The sequence below is a fragment of the Sander vitreus genome, chromosome 14 (genome assembly GCF_031162955.1).
Source record: "Sander vitreus isolate 19-12246 chromosome 14, sanVit1, whole genome shotgun sequence".
In the NCBI taxonomy this organism is placed as follows: Eukaryota; Metazoa; Chordata; class Actinopteri; order Perciformes; family Percidae; genus Sander; species Sander vitreus.
Genome location: NC_135868.1, coordinates 21,661,398 through 21,678,292, shown reverse-complemented (window position 1 = coordinate 21,678,292; position 16,895 = coordinate 21,661,398). Strand labels below are relative to the sequence as shown.

Genomic DNA, 16,895 nt, shown 5'->3' with positions numbered 1-16,895 from the left:
GTAAGACAAGATATTTTTTATGAAAAATAAGTCAAATTCATAGGATATATTTTAAATAAATAAACCAAAGTGCAACAATGGCTGCCTGTGACAGCTCTTTCTCACCCTCAATCCAACATATGAAGAACATAAATGATCAAAAACAGATGGTCGAGGCACTATATTGCTTTATTTTTCCGAAAGCTTCCGACCAGAAAGGCTGATTAGCCACTTCCCTCATCCCTCTCTCGTCCTCTTTGTGAGTTGTGGTTTCAGCGTATCGATCCCTCCCATTCATTGAGAGCACCATCAACTTCCCTGTCTAATGGCCAATAAGGAAACTAAACCAAAGTATCTTTAATACTGACATAAAAGCTATTTAACAATTTGTTGAAAGTGACTTACAGCTAATCACTTGAGGAGGGATTTAGGTCGGGTGAGACTCGGAGGAGAGAGTGAGGGTAAGGGTGACATACTTTCATGTATTTGGTGTAAAGTTTTGAATCATTTATAAAAGATGGATCTTAATCCAATAATAGAGAAGAAAAAAGGCATGGTGTAGTGCTACAGAGACTACAAAGAGCCAACTAGTGCGATGCCAGATTTAACAGAGTGCACCTGTATGTCTGGATGTGTGTGGGATTTCATGGATATGTTTCAGAAAAGGCAAGAGTGGGAGTACTACATCTAGCCAGCAGAGTCAGTCTCCAAAGCAGGATGTGAGTGGACAGCAGTGGGAGATATCTCAATAACTATACTGACATTCTGCTTTTAATGGGTCAGTTCACCCAATTACATACAATTTAATTATATAAAATTGGTTTCATACGCCCAGATTTTTAGATATCCGTGTCAAAACTAAGAAATCTCTGAGACATTTCAGAGATGTCTTATAATATGCGGCCATTAAAGGAGAATTCCGGGCCAATTTTTATGTTAATCTTGATCGCTATAAATATGCGTGTACTTTCGTTTGAAAAAACCCGACCCGAATCGGTGCAGGCAACACGGAGTAGCTGCAACTACGTGTACAAGCTTCCACTGAGCTAAAACGGCAGTTGTCAGGGCAAGTTTTAGAGTGCCTTTGTGCCTCTTAACAGACACAACATGCAATTAAAATGTCTGTTCAACATGAATAGGGCCCTTAGTGACAACAATATGCGTTTTCAACTCAGACATTGTTTTAAGCTAACAGGGTGAGCTACCTACTGGCAGGATCGAGACAGGATAGGTGAATTTAAACAATGTCTGAGTTGAAAACGCATCTTGTTGTCACGTAAGGGCCCTGTTGCATTTTTTGTCTGTAAAGAGGCACAAAGGCACTCTAAAACTTGTCCCGACAACTGCCGTTTTAGCTCAGTGGAAGCTTGTACATGTAGCTGCAGCCAATCCGTGTTGCCTGCACCGATTCGGGTCGGGTTAGCGAAAGTACATTTTTCTCCTTTAAACTGCATGGGTGCATACTAGAATAGTTATTTTGCTTTTTAATTCAAGCATGAGTCACCACCTAAAAGCACTAAAGAGTGCATAGGGTCAGTGGTCAGTAGTGCCATGTTGCTGTCATACAGTATGAACAGTGTTTGGGCTCCAGGTGGCTGCTCAGCAGTCAGTCCTAGGCCCTGCCTGGCTCCTACTTGGCTCCCCTACTGGCCAGCAGCAGTCCAGACTACTCCTGGGGCCCCGGGGCTTTCATGGCCATGCTGGCCCCAACCATGGCAGGATAACTCCGGTTCCTCCTCATTCCGTCGGGCCCAAAAGGGGAGCCGGATCTGCGCAGCCCGCCCAGAGGCCCCAGCATGGGGCCGGGACTCATTGCTCTGCCCCCTTGAGCTCCAGCCACACCAAGCTGCTTCACCTTGTCCAGCAGGTTGAGGTTGTGGACGGTCACGCTAACGTCCGTCTGGCTTTCGCAATCCTTCCCTCTCTGCCTGCCCCTCATCCTCCCCGTCACCTCCTTCAGAATGGAGCGGGCCGGTTTGGAGGCCAGGAAGTTGTCGTACGAAGGGCTCTTAAAGTCGAAGCCCGCGGGCATTGGCCCAACTGAAACTCCCTGTCCTGTAGGTGAGTTGGGAGGGGTAGAGGGGCGCAGAGGGTCGGGGTTGGGCGCTCGGTTAGGGGTGATGGAGGTGCTGAATAAGACTCCTCCATTGCCCTGGCCGTATTCCAGGCCCTGGCTCTGGTGATACATTGCTGCTGATATCCCTCTCTCCTGGAGAAGGCGCACTAACCCCAGGGAAGTACTGGTGGTGCGTGTTGCATCTCTGCACAAACATGGGAAACAAATGAGAGTCAATATCATACCGACTGGTATCTGCAAATAACTGAGCCAAAGAAAGTTATGTTGATCCTAGCAATCTGCTTTCTCCTGCCTATCAGAGCTTTTTGTGAAAGTTACATGCCTTGTTTTTTTAAGGAACTAAGACAAAGTCAGCGTGACAAACAGTGAATGTCTTTACAAAAGTGACTAAGTATCAATCTGCTAACTCATTAACATAGAAACAAAGTTTGGGTTATTACAGTAGCAAAAAGAAGAAGACAGAAAAGAAAACAGCTGAAAATGTCTAGGACCCTGCCTGAGGTTAGTTGAGGATTCAGACGGCCTGAGACCGAGCCTGCGGGGTGTGCAGGGTGTAGCAGTAGGAGTAACCAACAGAGTGCTGGTCATCACGCAGGAGGACGATGCTGGGACTGGGTTCAGACTGAAAAGAAAGTGCACAAAGAGAATTTGAAATACCTTAAAGAATATACTCGCTGATTTCAGGGACTTAAATTGCACTTTTATGTCATGCCATTATTGTAAACTGACATTTGTTGTGCATGGGGGATGTTGTTTCTTCTAACCACAAGCACCTGCATGTATTATTTAGCACCATCCTACTGTCTAGCAGGCAAGTGACTGAATATTGTTGCTTGGACACGTTCCCACCTCAGCAACTGTTGTTTGGGTCTTATTTGTCCTGTGGGATTTAGTCAAATTCAGACTGAGTGCACATGTAGCACTCTGCAGAGACATTATCACTTTAAGCTGCATTATTTCTATAAAATGCATGTTTATATTTTAGTCTTATTACAATATATGCAATGTAATACAAAAGACATTTTAGTTGATTTTTAAAATAATTCACCATTTCAAACAGAGGAGAGTATGCACATCCTCTGGAGGCAAACACATGACAGTTCTTATAAAAACACATATTTTCATTAGGACTTTTGCAATAAGGCATTTGTTTGAATATGGCTGCTTTTAGCAGAAAAGCAAAACTTTGCAGTAGTTGATTATGTCTGAATTCTGGCAGATCAAAGAGAAACTTTGAGAAACTCAAGGGGAAGGGCCACAACAAGTTGACTTTGATCATACATTTTCAAGCTGCACCAGACTACTTCTGTTGCTTACCTTGGTGTGACCCGCGTCAGCTCATCAGTTGGGTGGAGGATCCGACAGGTTGTGAAGGTGTAGGTAGAGCTGGTGTGGGCCATGCATTTCCCTGGGTAGTATGTAGCTGCAGGTCACGCAGACACAGACAGCTCATTTAAAACACTGTGAAACACTGCACACGTTCCAAACAGGTTTCACAATATACATATATACAGTGTACAGTACATGTATGTCCTCACCCAGGACGTCAGTGTTGCTAAGATGTGGAGTTGGGGATGGAGAGGGAGGAGAAGGTGGAGCGAGGCTGGGTGGAGGCTGCCCGAGGTTGCTTTCACCCGTGCTGGAGGTGGAGGGTACGGCTGGGGAGGCAGAAGCAGAGGAGGTGGGCAGATTCTGGAAGTACTGCTCCCCCGGTTCATCCTCCTCAAAGCCACCCCATGGATATACCTGTAGACAACGCAGCACAAAGAGAAGAGTCCAAATCATTACAGATGCATGCATGTGCACCGAGTACTACTATTACTTGTAGTATTATTAACAGTTATTAGGAGTAGGGTGAGTAGTACTTTGCAAGTAATAAGTCAGACCATATAAACACAAAGTTTTTTTGTATTTATCATTTCCCTCTAATTATCAAAATAAACTTCCTGAATTGTTTTGGTCAAAATGTATTTTATTCAGCATTGTCTCTCTTCTCCTACTGAACTGTGAAGAAAAATAGCAGAACAGTAAAACGGAGAGTGGGATTTGATTCCATCTGTAGTAAAATAGGACTATGAATCCCAATTTTATTTGTGCAATGAAAAGCTCTATAATTACTAGTGTAACTAATTACATTCTGTCATGGAGTGGTAAAACACTTTGTTTGCAGTCATCTGTTAATAACATGTTATGTACATACGGTAAACATACAGAGATGCATTTACATGAACATGACCATTATTGTAGATACAGACTCAGACATCTCACACACACACACACACACACACACACACACACACACACACACACACACACACACACACACACACACACACACACACACACACACACACACACAGACCTGCTCCAGCTCTAGTTCCAGGGGTCTGTAGCCCTTGGGCACGACTCCTGGCCTGGCGTCCAGAATCACACCGAGGTGAGGCTGGGCTAACTGCTGCCAGTGATGCAGGGTGGCAGAGCCTGGTGGGGAGACATGAAGAGAACTGCAATGTACTTAATATCTTCAAACACACACACAAATAAACATGTAAGGGATTATTTATGACTCAATACTTAAATTGTAACTGCCATTTAATGCTTTCAATATGTAACTTTTCTGGTACAGAAAACTGCTGGTAGTTTCCTATGGTTTCAGTTAAAAGGCTTAATAGACTTTCCGACGTTAATCTGTAAAAATCCTCCATCAACTATAATACACGTAATTGGTTTTGTGATAATGGTGTAGGGGCAAATTGACAAATGTCTGCATGTATGTAGACTAGAAATATGTATTTAATGCTAATAACGCCTTTTCTTATGTCTTATGTTTTAAGTTTTTTTGTCTAATAAGCATTTCCGCGAAAAAACAAATGAGAAATGTTACAGAATAAGCCTTAAAGATCAGGATGACAAACAAAGATGGCAAGAATACTGAGACACTAAAAGGCGATGAAGAGCAGAGGAATAAGATGAAAATGAAATGGAGGAGCAATTAGAATGAGAAAAGGTTTTTATTAGTCAGCCAAATTAATGTGAAACAGAGATAGCAAGCAGTGACAGAATGAACAAACAAAAAAACATAAAAAAACAGAGGAGGATGTTAATAAACAATAAATGGTAAAGAAACACATAAAGACAGAATAATACATACATAGAAATGAGATGGTGTAAACACAAATAAACAGTGGAGGAAGAAGTGTTCACTCATTCACTCATACCACACTGTACAAATACTCAACTCAACTAAGTGTTTAATTGGCTTATCATTTAAGATAGTCTTTTATGTCTAAATATTGAAGGGTATTTTAATTTAAAATAAAAAATCATATTTTATAAACTACATGTGTTTTGTGTGCAAAAATCCTTATTTGTTAAGTAACTTAAGCTGTCAGATTAATGTAGTGGAGTAAAAAGTACAACATTTCTCTTTGAAATGTAGTGGAGTAGAAGTAGAAAGTGGTATGAAAAGAAAACACTCAAGTATAGTACAAGTAACCTAGCTAGCTGTCTGGATTTACCCTGCAGATATCTGAGGAGCAGTTAACCATAGTCCTCATAAATCCACCGGAGTTTAGAATTCACACAAAGAAAGCGGAAGGCAACAGACATCTGACCGAAAAGAAGGACATCCTGGTGAAATCTCCAGCGGCAACGGAGCAATCCAGAAGTGGAACGTCGTGGATATAGACTAAGTGTTACACTTACATGTACTGTACATCTCATTTTAAGTCTGTTTTTCTTATCCCAGAGGGAGGTCAAAGAAGCAAATAATTTGGATGCATGGTATAAACCAAACACCATCCCCTCTTTCTTCCTCTGTTTAATCACGTGTGTATCTGTCTACAACCATCCTCTCGGCTGTGTGTCTTTGCAATAGCTGTGTGGAGATGGAAAACTGCCTGACTTGTGATGGTGCATCAGAGACCAGAAAGAGTTAAAGAGCATTAGTGACAGAGGCCTCTCTTTCCTCTCTTTCGCTCCATTCATCTTCCTGCTCCCGGCTCGGTCTCTGGCCAACCTCCTTCCTCTCTCCCTCTCTATCCCAGCTTCGGTCTTCCTCGCCCATCCCCAACCTCTTTCCCTCTCCCTCTCAGTCCCCCAGCCCCGCTTGCTCCCTTTCTTTGTCCCGACCCCTCGGTGTCGGTCTCCTTCCCACTTCCTCCCCGCCTTGCAGCTCACCTCGCTCTCCCTTTCTCCCTCACCTTCAAGCGGTTTGACGATCTGGAGTTTGTCAGGGAGGTAGGGCCCTCGTGAGGCCCAAAGGTGGAGGTTCCCAAGGGACATAATGCTTTCCGAGGGAGTCATCTGGCCACACTCCTGGCCCAGGGCATCGTGTACACCTCCATGTCCTCCCCGTCTCCGTTCCCTCTCATCTTCAAAGAAGCGCCTCTCGCTCAGGTTGTTTTGTCGACGCAGAGACAGGCGGCGCAGGGCGAGACGCAGGTCCTCAGCTCCGCTGGCCTTCTTCTCTCGGCCCTCTGGGTTGCTGCCATGAAACCGAGACCAATTTGTTGAAGACATGTTATACAAACTGTACTAATAACAGTACAGGCTTAACTCAAAGAACAGTCCATTTAAAAAGGTACTTCTTTACCTATTAATTCATGGCAGATGTCTAAAAACTGTCCTACTTAATTGCATAAGCCCACTCCGCCTCACCTATCCTGATTGGTAGCAGTCTCCATCAGTATGCTCTGTGTTCGGTTGTCAAGGGCAACACTATCTCCGCTGATGTCCCCACCATATATGCTGGAGTGAGGTGTGGTGAGGCCGCTGGACTGGGGCGACGTACGAGCGGACAGAGACTGGTTAGAGCCCGGGATGTTGGCGTTGGTTGGAGTCAGAGAACGCTGACGGACTGTCTGGTTGACATTCTTGACCGTCTCAAAAACGCGCCTCCGATGTATTCTGCACACAACCAATACAGTATGCAGTTACTGTAGTGTTTTATTTTTCGATAATGTGTGCCATCTTAGCTTTTGAATCTTAGTACATACGTACTTCTGTTCCTCGCACTCAGGGTCATCCAGACTCAACTCCTTCCTCATTGTTCCCTCAATCTCAGCTGCCAGAGAATCCTGCAACACAAACACTCCTCATGAAAGAATGGACGGCATGTACACACACCTAGAGAAGCACACACACAGACACACACATACTCTCTCTCACCATGGGGTACAGTCCCAGAGGATGGCAGCGTCGAGGGGTTCCTGCAGGGAAGTTTCTGTTCCGCAGGTTCTTCAGCTCCTCCTGGGCTTCATGCAGCATCTCTATACACTCCAAATACTTCCCCTCCAACTCCTGGAGCTGTTTAATGTAGACATTGAAATTGTGTTTTGGAATTAAAGTCAAACTGTCTGGTATTAGCTTGGCAAGAAAGGAAATCAAGACAGAGCAGTGTGTAGAAGTGGAAGTTACCTCTGCTGTAAGCTGCCTCTGGGCATCTTTAGCTGCCACCAGGTGTTGAGAAAGCTCCTCATTCTCCACCGCATACTAGAAACACACACAGGCAGGTTTGAATTAGCTAAATGAGCAGAGCGTGATAACAGTCACCTTTGAGTTGAAAAGGGTTAATGTGTCTGTCTGTGTGTACTCACAGATTTGGCTTTCTTTTGCAGATCTACTATCTGAGAGAGTAGGTGTGTGATCTCTTCTTGATGGCGGGAAGCATCCTCAGTCTTACGAGCCAATTCCTCCGCTATGGTAGATATTTGGAGACTGGACAACCCTGATAGGGCGGAAGGGACAAGTTTAGATGAGACTAAAAGGAGACAGAGCGAAAACAAGCGACAAACACAGGGAAGCTTAATAAAACAGATAAATAAATGTCAGTGTGAGAAAAAAACTTACGGAGCTCTTTCACACAGTCATTGACAAGCTGCTGCTCCTTTTCTTCATAAGTTTCAGTCTCTGATTTCAGGTGGTGTGCCTGCGTAAATATACGCGTAATGAATATATAAATATATACTCTATAATCCCAGAATCTTCAGTTTCTTACATTGTGTCGGTGCGTGTGGAGATACCTCTGAGCGGAGGGAGAGGTTCTCCTCTTCCAGATCCTTGAGTTTCCTCTGGAGGGTGTCACTCAAAAAGCCTCCCGAAGCACTTTCCACTTTACTTTTCTTACCCCTTTGGAAAGATAAAGAGTAAGGAGGATATATTTATTCATAATTGAAATTGAAAGTCCAAAGAGAAAACGAAGCGAAATATTATTATTTTACTACGCTACTAGGAAAAATCATGCCATAATTGAATTTAAAAAAGAAAAAGGAAACTGAAAAAGCAAAGTTGAAATGTAAAATGATTTATCTTTTGAATTTTCCATTTCGATTTAACATTTGGTTTTTCCATTTCGATTTAACATTTGGCTTTTCGATTTAACATTTGGCTTTTCCACTGACAGATGTCAAAAGTGGAGGTGTGGCCCAAAGGCTGGTGGGAGGGTCTGAAACGAAAGGGGTGCAGAGGCACCTTATGGACAGCAGGGGGAGCTGACTGCTGGGAAACACAGTTGAGGAGCATCTGGCTGCAGCTTCGCTACCAGGCTGGCTTGGCCTCTTGTTTCACATTAGATGATAGAAACTGATGATGTAGGCTAAATACAAATGACATTTCATGCAACAACAGTGAAGTTTTCATGTAGATACTGTAATTGGGCCTGCCAGTATTGCTCACAGACCCAGCTGTCAGCTGGAAGTCTCTCAATAGAATCAGAGAAGCTCCAGTCTGACGTGACAGGCCTGGTGGCGGCCGGGATCGCTTGCTCGCCGGCCAGCCAGTGATGCTCACAGACCCCGCTGTCAGCTGGAAGTCTCTCAACAGTAGTGTTAATTTCGTCAGACGAGACAAGACTAAATATGTTAGTCAACGACCTTTTTTTCCATGACTAAGATGAGACGATGACAAGATTGCACCAATGTCCAAAAACGCTGACTAAGACTAAATTAACATGCATTATTGTTGACGAAAAAAGACAAGACTAAAATAAATAAAAATTATGATAAAATCTCTCTTCATTTTCGTCTACAATCGTCTCTACTTTTTCATCATGAGATATTCATGAAGAATATTCAGGCACGTTACGGGCAACCAAAGCATCGCTGCATGTGCCGCTAGTTAACACTAAACTTGACAGCAGGTTACGTTAGCCTAGTGTTAGCTGGATTAAACAGGGTATAAATGCTGACAGCTAAACGGTGTAAAGTGTGACTGTATTTAACTGTAAAGGATTCCAACAGCGGGACGGAGCAGTTGTTGGAAAAACAACACAGACACACTTCACTTTAAACTGGTGAGCCTCGTGGTGCATTCAAAGTTATTGTAAAATACCCTTTTCCTATCTAGCGGATGTTCAGCAATTCACTGGTGAAATAAGTTATTGATATAAGTTATTATTACATTATAAATAAATCATTTTATTTTGACCATATGGCCTTAGCAATAAAAAGCCGTTCTTTAATCTCACGACAGTCTTTTCTTTTTTAGATATATTGAGTTTTCTTTTGACTAAAACTAGACTAAAATGACGAGACTTTTAGTCACCTAAAAGTTGACTAACAAAAAAAGATATGTGAATGACTAAATATGACTAAAAGGACATTTGGCACAAGACTGTTAAATCGAAATGATAAAGCCAAATGTTAAATCGAAATGGAAAATTCAAAAGATAAATCATTTTACATTTCAACTTTGCTTTTACAGTTTCCTTTTTCTTTTTATATTCAATTATGGCATCATTTTTCCTAGTAGCGTAGTAAAATAATAATATTTTTAATTTGATCTTGCTTCGTTTTCTCCTTGGACTTTCAATTTGAATTATGTATAAATATATCCTCCATAGCGCTCTCTTATTTTATAAGAATCTATGTTCAGCACTCTTCTTTCATTGCTCTCTTTTACCTCCGCTTTTACATCTCTAAAATGTGTAAATTGTAAAGTATGAAATAAGTATTTGCAGATCATAGCAGTGATATTAAGTAACAAAGAAAGGATGCTAACGTTGGGGAGGTGCTGGACTCGTCCTCGCTCTCCTCAGCTGCGTTGGTGTAAAACTGCAGCAACTCATCCTTCAGGTTCAGCTCATGGTGCAGCTGGGCCACCTGGAAGAGGACGGATAATGTTCAACACTCGTGTATGTCTCTGTCTGAATGTGTGTATGAAGAAGAAGAAAAAGACATGCTTTATCAGTACCCAAGGGGGAAATTCAATTATTTTACTCTGTTATTATACACATTACACACACAGGCCCAAAAACACACACACACCTATATACATGCATAAAATGGAGAGTGTCAGAGCAAGGTGGTTGCCCATAGACAGGTGCTGAATTGGGAGTTTGGTGCATTGCTCAGGGGCAAGGGGGAACCCTAACCCTGGCACCTACTAGTCCACACTTTCTACCTGGTCCGTATGGGGACTTGAACCGGGGACCCTCTGGTTCCCAAGCCCTGTCCCCACAGACTGAGCTACTGAAGCCCCCTATGTACTGTATGCATGTACAGTATGTCATGTGGATGGATTTCGAATCCTATCTAAATCCATTGTAAAATCAGGTTTATCTTAATGCTTGACTTTACAACTAGTAAATATAGGTCCACTTCACTAGCTTTTTTAGGGGCTTCCAACTGTATGACACGGTCTTCATCAGGGGATGGATTTGGTTCACCTGTGATGGAGATAAAACTGTTGACATTGTTGATAATGATGAAGACCGTGATTCATTTGAAAGCTCCAGAAAAAAAGCTACTAAGTGGAGCTTGAGTTAGTATTTTTGAATTGGTGTGTGAGCAGACCTCTTCTGTGATTTGTGCCACTTGCTCCTCCAGATAGTCATTCTGCTCAGTCAGAGTTCTGTTCTTCTTAAGAAGCGACTGGCCGATTCTTGCCGCCAACTCCATATCTCTCTCTTTCTATTGGGTGAAGGAGATAGATTGTAAGCACAGCATCAATACCCCCAAAATCCCACAATACAACATTTGTAAACTACATGTGTTCTTGTTGGTGTCCTGTTGGGGTGGAGGTTCAGCCACTGCTGGTAAATTTAGACCAACCGCTTTCTGTATTTTGCTGTTTATTTGATCACAGTTTTACACAACTGTTCGCACCACAAACACATTTCATTTGGGCAAATCTACAGAGAAACCTCCTCTCTGTTGCACATTGTAATTTAGCCTAATTAACAATATGCGTGCAGCTTTCAATCACACTCATGGAACAGAAAAAATAGGCCATCTCACCTCCTCTAACAGACGTGTGACAGCATCGATGTCATTGTAGGTCTTCGTCATCTGGCCCACTCTGTCTGAACATAGCACTGTGGAGATATAAAACACACAGAGTGAGAGGAAGGTAGTGAGGATGTGCAGAGCTAAGTTCCGTTTGAGAATCAGACCCCCTTTACTGAATAAAAGCAGTGGGACCTTTGTGTTGAAAACAACCTTCAGAAGAAGAAGAAGAATCACTTCTGCTGTGATGCATCAACATGAACAATGGCACACACAGCCACATTATGTAACACAAAAAGTCATCCTTTTGAAAATAAAATACTCATTACAGGGCTTCACAAACTTTTAATAAAGTATGTAATCCCTTCCTTAACCATATAAAAGAGAAAATCCAATTACCTGCTGTTCCCTAAAAAGGAAAAAGTCAGAATTAGCAAGCCTCGCTTAATACAGCTCTCTCTGCCCTGCCCTGCACTTTTCTATTTTATTTAAAAAGCAATACATATGCAATAGCCTTATTGTTTTGCTACTTTTATTTTGGATTTTTTGTTAGTTTCTGTTTTTCTTGTCTTTTTTCTTTTCTTTTTTACATAACATGTCACTGAATATATCAAACAGCACTGTATCACTTGTTTACAATCACAATAAACAAAGAAACAGAAAAAAGTCATCCTTTCAGAGGTTGTGGAAGTGTCATGTTTAGGTTGTAATCCTTCCATCACCATTGATATAATGTCAGTGTATGAAAGAGCAGGGCAGAGGAGTTATTTCCATGGCACACAGCAGTGGGCTCTGTTGCCCTAAGGTGAAAGCTTGTATTGACCTCAGAGCTCTAATTAATAACATGCTGTAACACAGTTATTGAACAGCTTGTTAAACCTCCGTACTCCTGTTAGTATTGCAACCAAAAGAAAAAATAATTGAATAGTTGTTGCTCCTAACAGTGTTTAAAATCTATGATCTACTCTGGCTCACACAGGCACTTTATGGGACTGTAGGGATTTGTGTGTGCATGTGCGAGGGTTAGGTCAAAACAGAGCAAATTCAAAGTCAGCAGCTTCAGGAAATTCTTCTTAAAGAGAAAAACTAAATCAAAGACAAGCTCCAGTGTAGGTTAACCAAGAAACTCACAAAACTGTTACAAAATCCAGATTTTTTTGTTGAGACTAGAGATTCTGAAATAATTGTGTAATCTGTTGCAGTCATTAAACAAACTTTGATAGGGGAAATCTTGGGCTACAAAAGTTAGCTTGCCCTTCAGTCCATGTGCACAAACATCAAATTAAAGTACTGGCAATGAAAAGAAATGCCACAGTTAAACTGATCAAATATTAAATCACATCAAACATGTCTTTATTTCCTTCGTTTTAGAAATGTCCTTTACCTTCCTTGTCCTCCTTACAGTACCAGTCATCCAGCTCACATTCATTCCTCGCTAATTGCTCCATCCCGCTCTTGCTGTCCATCTCTTCCCTGACCTCCACAATGACCGACAAGCAGAAACCACAACCGGTCCAAACACTGATCCATTCCCTTCCCCTCCCCTACTCCTACTGCTCAGCTACCGTGTAATAGGCCCAGAGACAGAATGACTGTCCGGCCACATGGACACCCCCCTGTGAGGGAGTGCGAGGGAGGCGGAGAGATGAGAGAGAGTGTGTGCGGTCTCTACAGTTACTGAGTTGAAGTAGAAGTTGTATGATTGAGAGGATGCAGGATGGAGGGAAGAGCCAATCAGAGATGGCGGGCTGCAGTGCTAAGAGAACTCCCACATCTCTCTCCTATTTTCACCTTACTTTCATCACCTTTCATCTCTCTCTCTCTTCTGCTCTGTGCAGGGCCGCTGAACATCTATCTGCCTCCAGCGACTATTACTGTTACTATGGCGACCCTCATCCACCAACAAACCCCTGACACACGCGCAGAGGCATACACACTAACTCTCTACCATTGATCATGCTGCAATCAGAGGCCTAGGCACGCACACACACGCACACACACACACACACACACACACACACACACACACACACACACACACACACACACACACCAATAATCTTTCCTTTAAATAAATTCCTCACAATACAGTTTAATGCTCAAATTAAACTGTAATGTGTTTGGTAACTTTACAACAATGTCTGACATTAAAACAGGGAATGTTTAAAAAATATATATACATACAGTATAATATATACAGTATATATATGGTATCTATATGGCAGGAGGAGGGCATAGATGACCTTTATTACCGGACAATGTATTGATCATCCTGGGCCAACTAGCAGAATTAGTTTTTACAAGAATGAAATACAAAAGAAAAGGGAGATATGGCATTAACTAACATATGAGACGTCTATCTACGTCTATGCAACTCAGTTCAAAGTACAAAATGTATCTGTGTCACAGTGTAGTTTGAGCCTCTGTGGAAAGAAAAAGCTATGATGACAAGCAATATGTTGTATAATATTACTACATATCACAAAATAATGAAAATGTAGTAATAGTACAGTAATACTATGCCCTAATAACCCTACCCTGACTCTAATTGACCCTAATGTACTGAATAGAGAGTATGTCCTTACTTTCTTGGTTTAATATGAAATGTAGAAAAGAAAATGTGTTTCAACTATCGTAGATTATCTTTCCAAAAACCAACTGAAGGATTAAATGTAGCACATACTCCTTCACATGTATTCGCACAAGTCCCAGAAATTAAACCCCACCAGTTTAATCTTCATTGTCCCTCTCCTTATGTATTTCTTTACTGCATTTCCACTTCCACTCTAAAACTAAAAGCTTCCTGCACGCTTCATCAGGAGCTTCGGCAACACAGGAAATACGTTTGTAGATATAAATAATGAATAAAATCACGCTGTTGACTGTACTCCAGCCAGACTTACAGAAGTATTTGAGTGTCTCTTCGATCTGCTCGGTGGTCAGGTCAAGCTTGGCGTCCGGTGCGACGAGGGGAGTGTGCAGCCAGTCATCGTGGTCGTAGCCATAGACAGTGTCAGCCCGCAACCGGTACACCGGCAACTGCTCCTCTAGAAGACTGATGATCTCAAACTCTGGCAGGTCAGTGCTGTTGCACACATCTGAACATTACAGAGAGGAGAGGACAGTCACTATACTGCTGCCTGATGGTGCACTTATCTCAAAAATGGCTCAATGGAAGCAATTCAACACAAACTAGTGTAGATATAATCATTTTAAAGACGTATCAGTTTAAAGATTTTGCAACAACGTTATCAACTAATAGCCAGGTAAGTACTGTGGTAACAGTTTATTTATTTATTGTAAACAATTATTTATTACTTAATGCCTTTACTGGATTTAATCTGATTAATACTATGGTTCATGTAGACACACTGTTTATCTGATCACTTACTTCAGAGTTGATTTTGGAATTAGAAAAGTAATTATTTGGACCAATAACTGTTCTTAAGCCTGTGACTGACAGAGATTTTACGTGTGATAGATGTAAGCAGTGGTGGTGCAGTAGATTTACTCAAGTGCTGTACTTAAGTACGGTTTTCAAGTACCTGTACCAAGTTTTTTTTCATTGTATGTTCCTTTTTTGGGCATTTTTTGTGATAGGATGGCTTAGAAATGAAAGGGGAGAAGGAGGGGAAATGACATGCAGCAAAGGGCCGTAGGTTGGAATTAAACTTGCAGCCGCTGTGATGAGGACTGAGCCTCTGTACATGGGGCGTACGCTCTACCAAGGTGAGCTACCCAGGTGCCCCTATTGTATGTTACCTTATACTTCTTCTACAGTACATGCACAAGCAGTAACCTTATAATTTGAATACCCAATAGTATATAAAGTTAGCTCCATCTTCACCAGCTAGGACATTAAAATGCTACATGATTCAGTATTAAACATCCAACCAAATATAATAATAACATTTACAGGGGGCATTTTTCTGCAAAACAAGTACTTTTGTTACTTGAAGTACACATGAAGTGTTGCTAATACTTGTTGTGGTCTTTGTGATACAATCTTTTCTTAATAAGAGTTTCCAAAAGTATGCCATTTAGGACATTATGTCTTTAAAACAGCATTATTTTATAACACAGCTAATTAGAACAAATACATTCATTTAAATAACATACACCACACAATAGAAAGTTATTAATACTTGCTAGAAGGAACACATCTTGCTGATGTCATGCGCAAACTATGTAGCTATATTTGGAGATCTTGATGTTTTGAGTTCAGTTAAAGATGCAATCCTTTTATGCTGCGACAAATGCCTTCCAAGCTTGAGTTAACCCTTCTACAACCCACTGGATACTCCATAATGCAAACGGAAAATCAAGTTTTTCCTAAGACTAACATGCACGCACGAACACACATACCTGTGATGGTCTCAGCGTCCCTGCAGCTGGGCGGTGCCAGGTGTGTGTCAAGCTGGCTGGACTCGCCCTCGCTCACATACTGCTCCTCGTGGGTGTGCCGCTGGTCAAGATCTGGGTCTGGGTCCGGGTCCAGGTCTGGGGCCGGAGGCGGGGAGGGGGCTGGGGAGGCCAGCTTGGCTTACCTCTCACTGGCGGAGAGAAACAGGGGCCATGGACCTCTGGAGCTGGAGCTCCACTGGGTTAGCAGATCCACCTGAGGACACAGCAGGTACAGCAACCTGGAGAGGAGAGATGGGGAGGGGTAAGGAAGCAAGGAGGGATGGAGAGAAGCAGAGACCTTTACACAGCCATACGTACTAATCAATGTACCTCTTTCTTTCCCTCCAGAGTCAAGTGCTGAGTATGCACTGTGCTGCCTGCCAGCAAGCTAAACAAATCACAGCCTATTGCCTACAGACTCCACTCTTCATCTGTCAGGAAATGTAAGAAGGCACATGGGGGGTAAGAGCAACTCTCGATAATAGCATGATGAAATGAAAGTGTACTACTTAATTGATCCATGAACGGTAAAATGCTTTTGTTTTCGTTTTCCTCTAGCGGGAATTCAGACAGCAGGTAAAACCACAGAACAGTGGCTCCTGGGCTGTGAGGGGTTCTGTGTTCCAAGGCTACTTCAGCAGCGAGAATGCATGCCAACATGGGTATTGAACCTAACCAATAGCTGCAACCCCAACCTCCTGACCTCCCAGTCTCCCAGGAAGGCCCCCCTTACAGCACAGACTACTGAAGTAAGAGCAGAGTTTGATCCTGGGTCCCCTATCTATCCCCTAGTAGATACAGCAGCGCTCGTGCATAGTGACCTTGCAGCTCTCTGTCTTTATTCTGCAGGGCTCAATGTGTCAGTGCAGATGCACAGCAGGCTGCAGTCAGTAAACACACTGCAGATCTGGATCATGCAATTCACCTGTGTGTCTGATCAAACAGCCTGTGACACAGCACACAGAGGTTTGTGTGCATATGCATAAGTGTGAATAGGTGGTTGTGGTTGTCTCTGTACTTGCATAAGATAAAAGAGAGCTGGTAATGGATGAGTGCATCTGACATCAAATGCTCCTACAACTGACAAACACATGCATGACCATACCAAAACATAAAGGTGAACAGACCCTTTTGCACATGCTCTGTTTTCTGTGTAGCAGCATTACAACCTTGGGATGTCTTTCCCATTGCGGCAGCTGTATTCACTCTCT

General features: G+C 42.5%; 1 protein-coding gene across 1 annotated transcript; it reads right to left on the bottom strand.

Annotated features, from left to right (window-relative positions):
* Positions 1–1,095: 1,095 nt before the first annotated feature.
* trak1b (trafficking protein, kinesin binding 1b) lies at positions 1,096–15,814 on the bottom strand. Its single transcript, XM_078267532.1, has 18 exons — positions 15,646–15,814; positions 14,184–14,378; positions 11,293–11,369; positions 10,849–10,965; positions 10,055–10,155; positions 8,080–8,185; positions 7,907–7,985; positions 7,654–7,784; positions 7,475–7,549; positions 7,226–7,363; positions 7,058–7,134; positions 6,716–6,964; positions 6,259–6,542; positions 4,419–4,537; positions 3,595–3,802; positions 3,374–3,479; positions 2,553–2,678; positions 1,096–2,240 (listed from the first exon to the last, which is right to left on the bottom strand). The coding sequence occupies exons 3-18, from the start codon at positions 11,341–11,343 to the stop codon at positions 1,646–1,648; spliced, it is 2,562 nt and encodes an 853-aa protein (XP_078123658.1). The 5' UTR covers positions 11,344–11,369; positions 14,184–14,378; positions 15,646–15,814; the 3' UTR covers positions 1,096–1,645.
* Between the last annotated feature and the right edge of the window lie 1,081 nt (positions 15,815–16,895).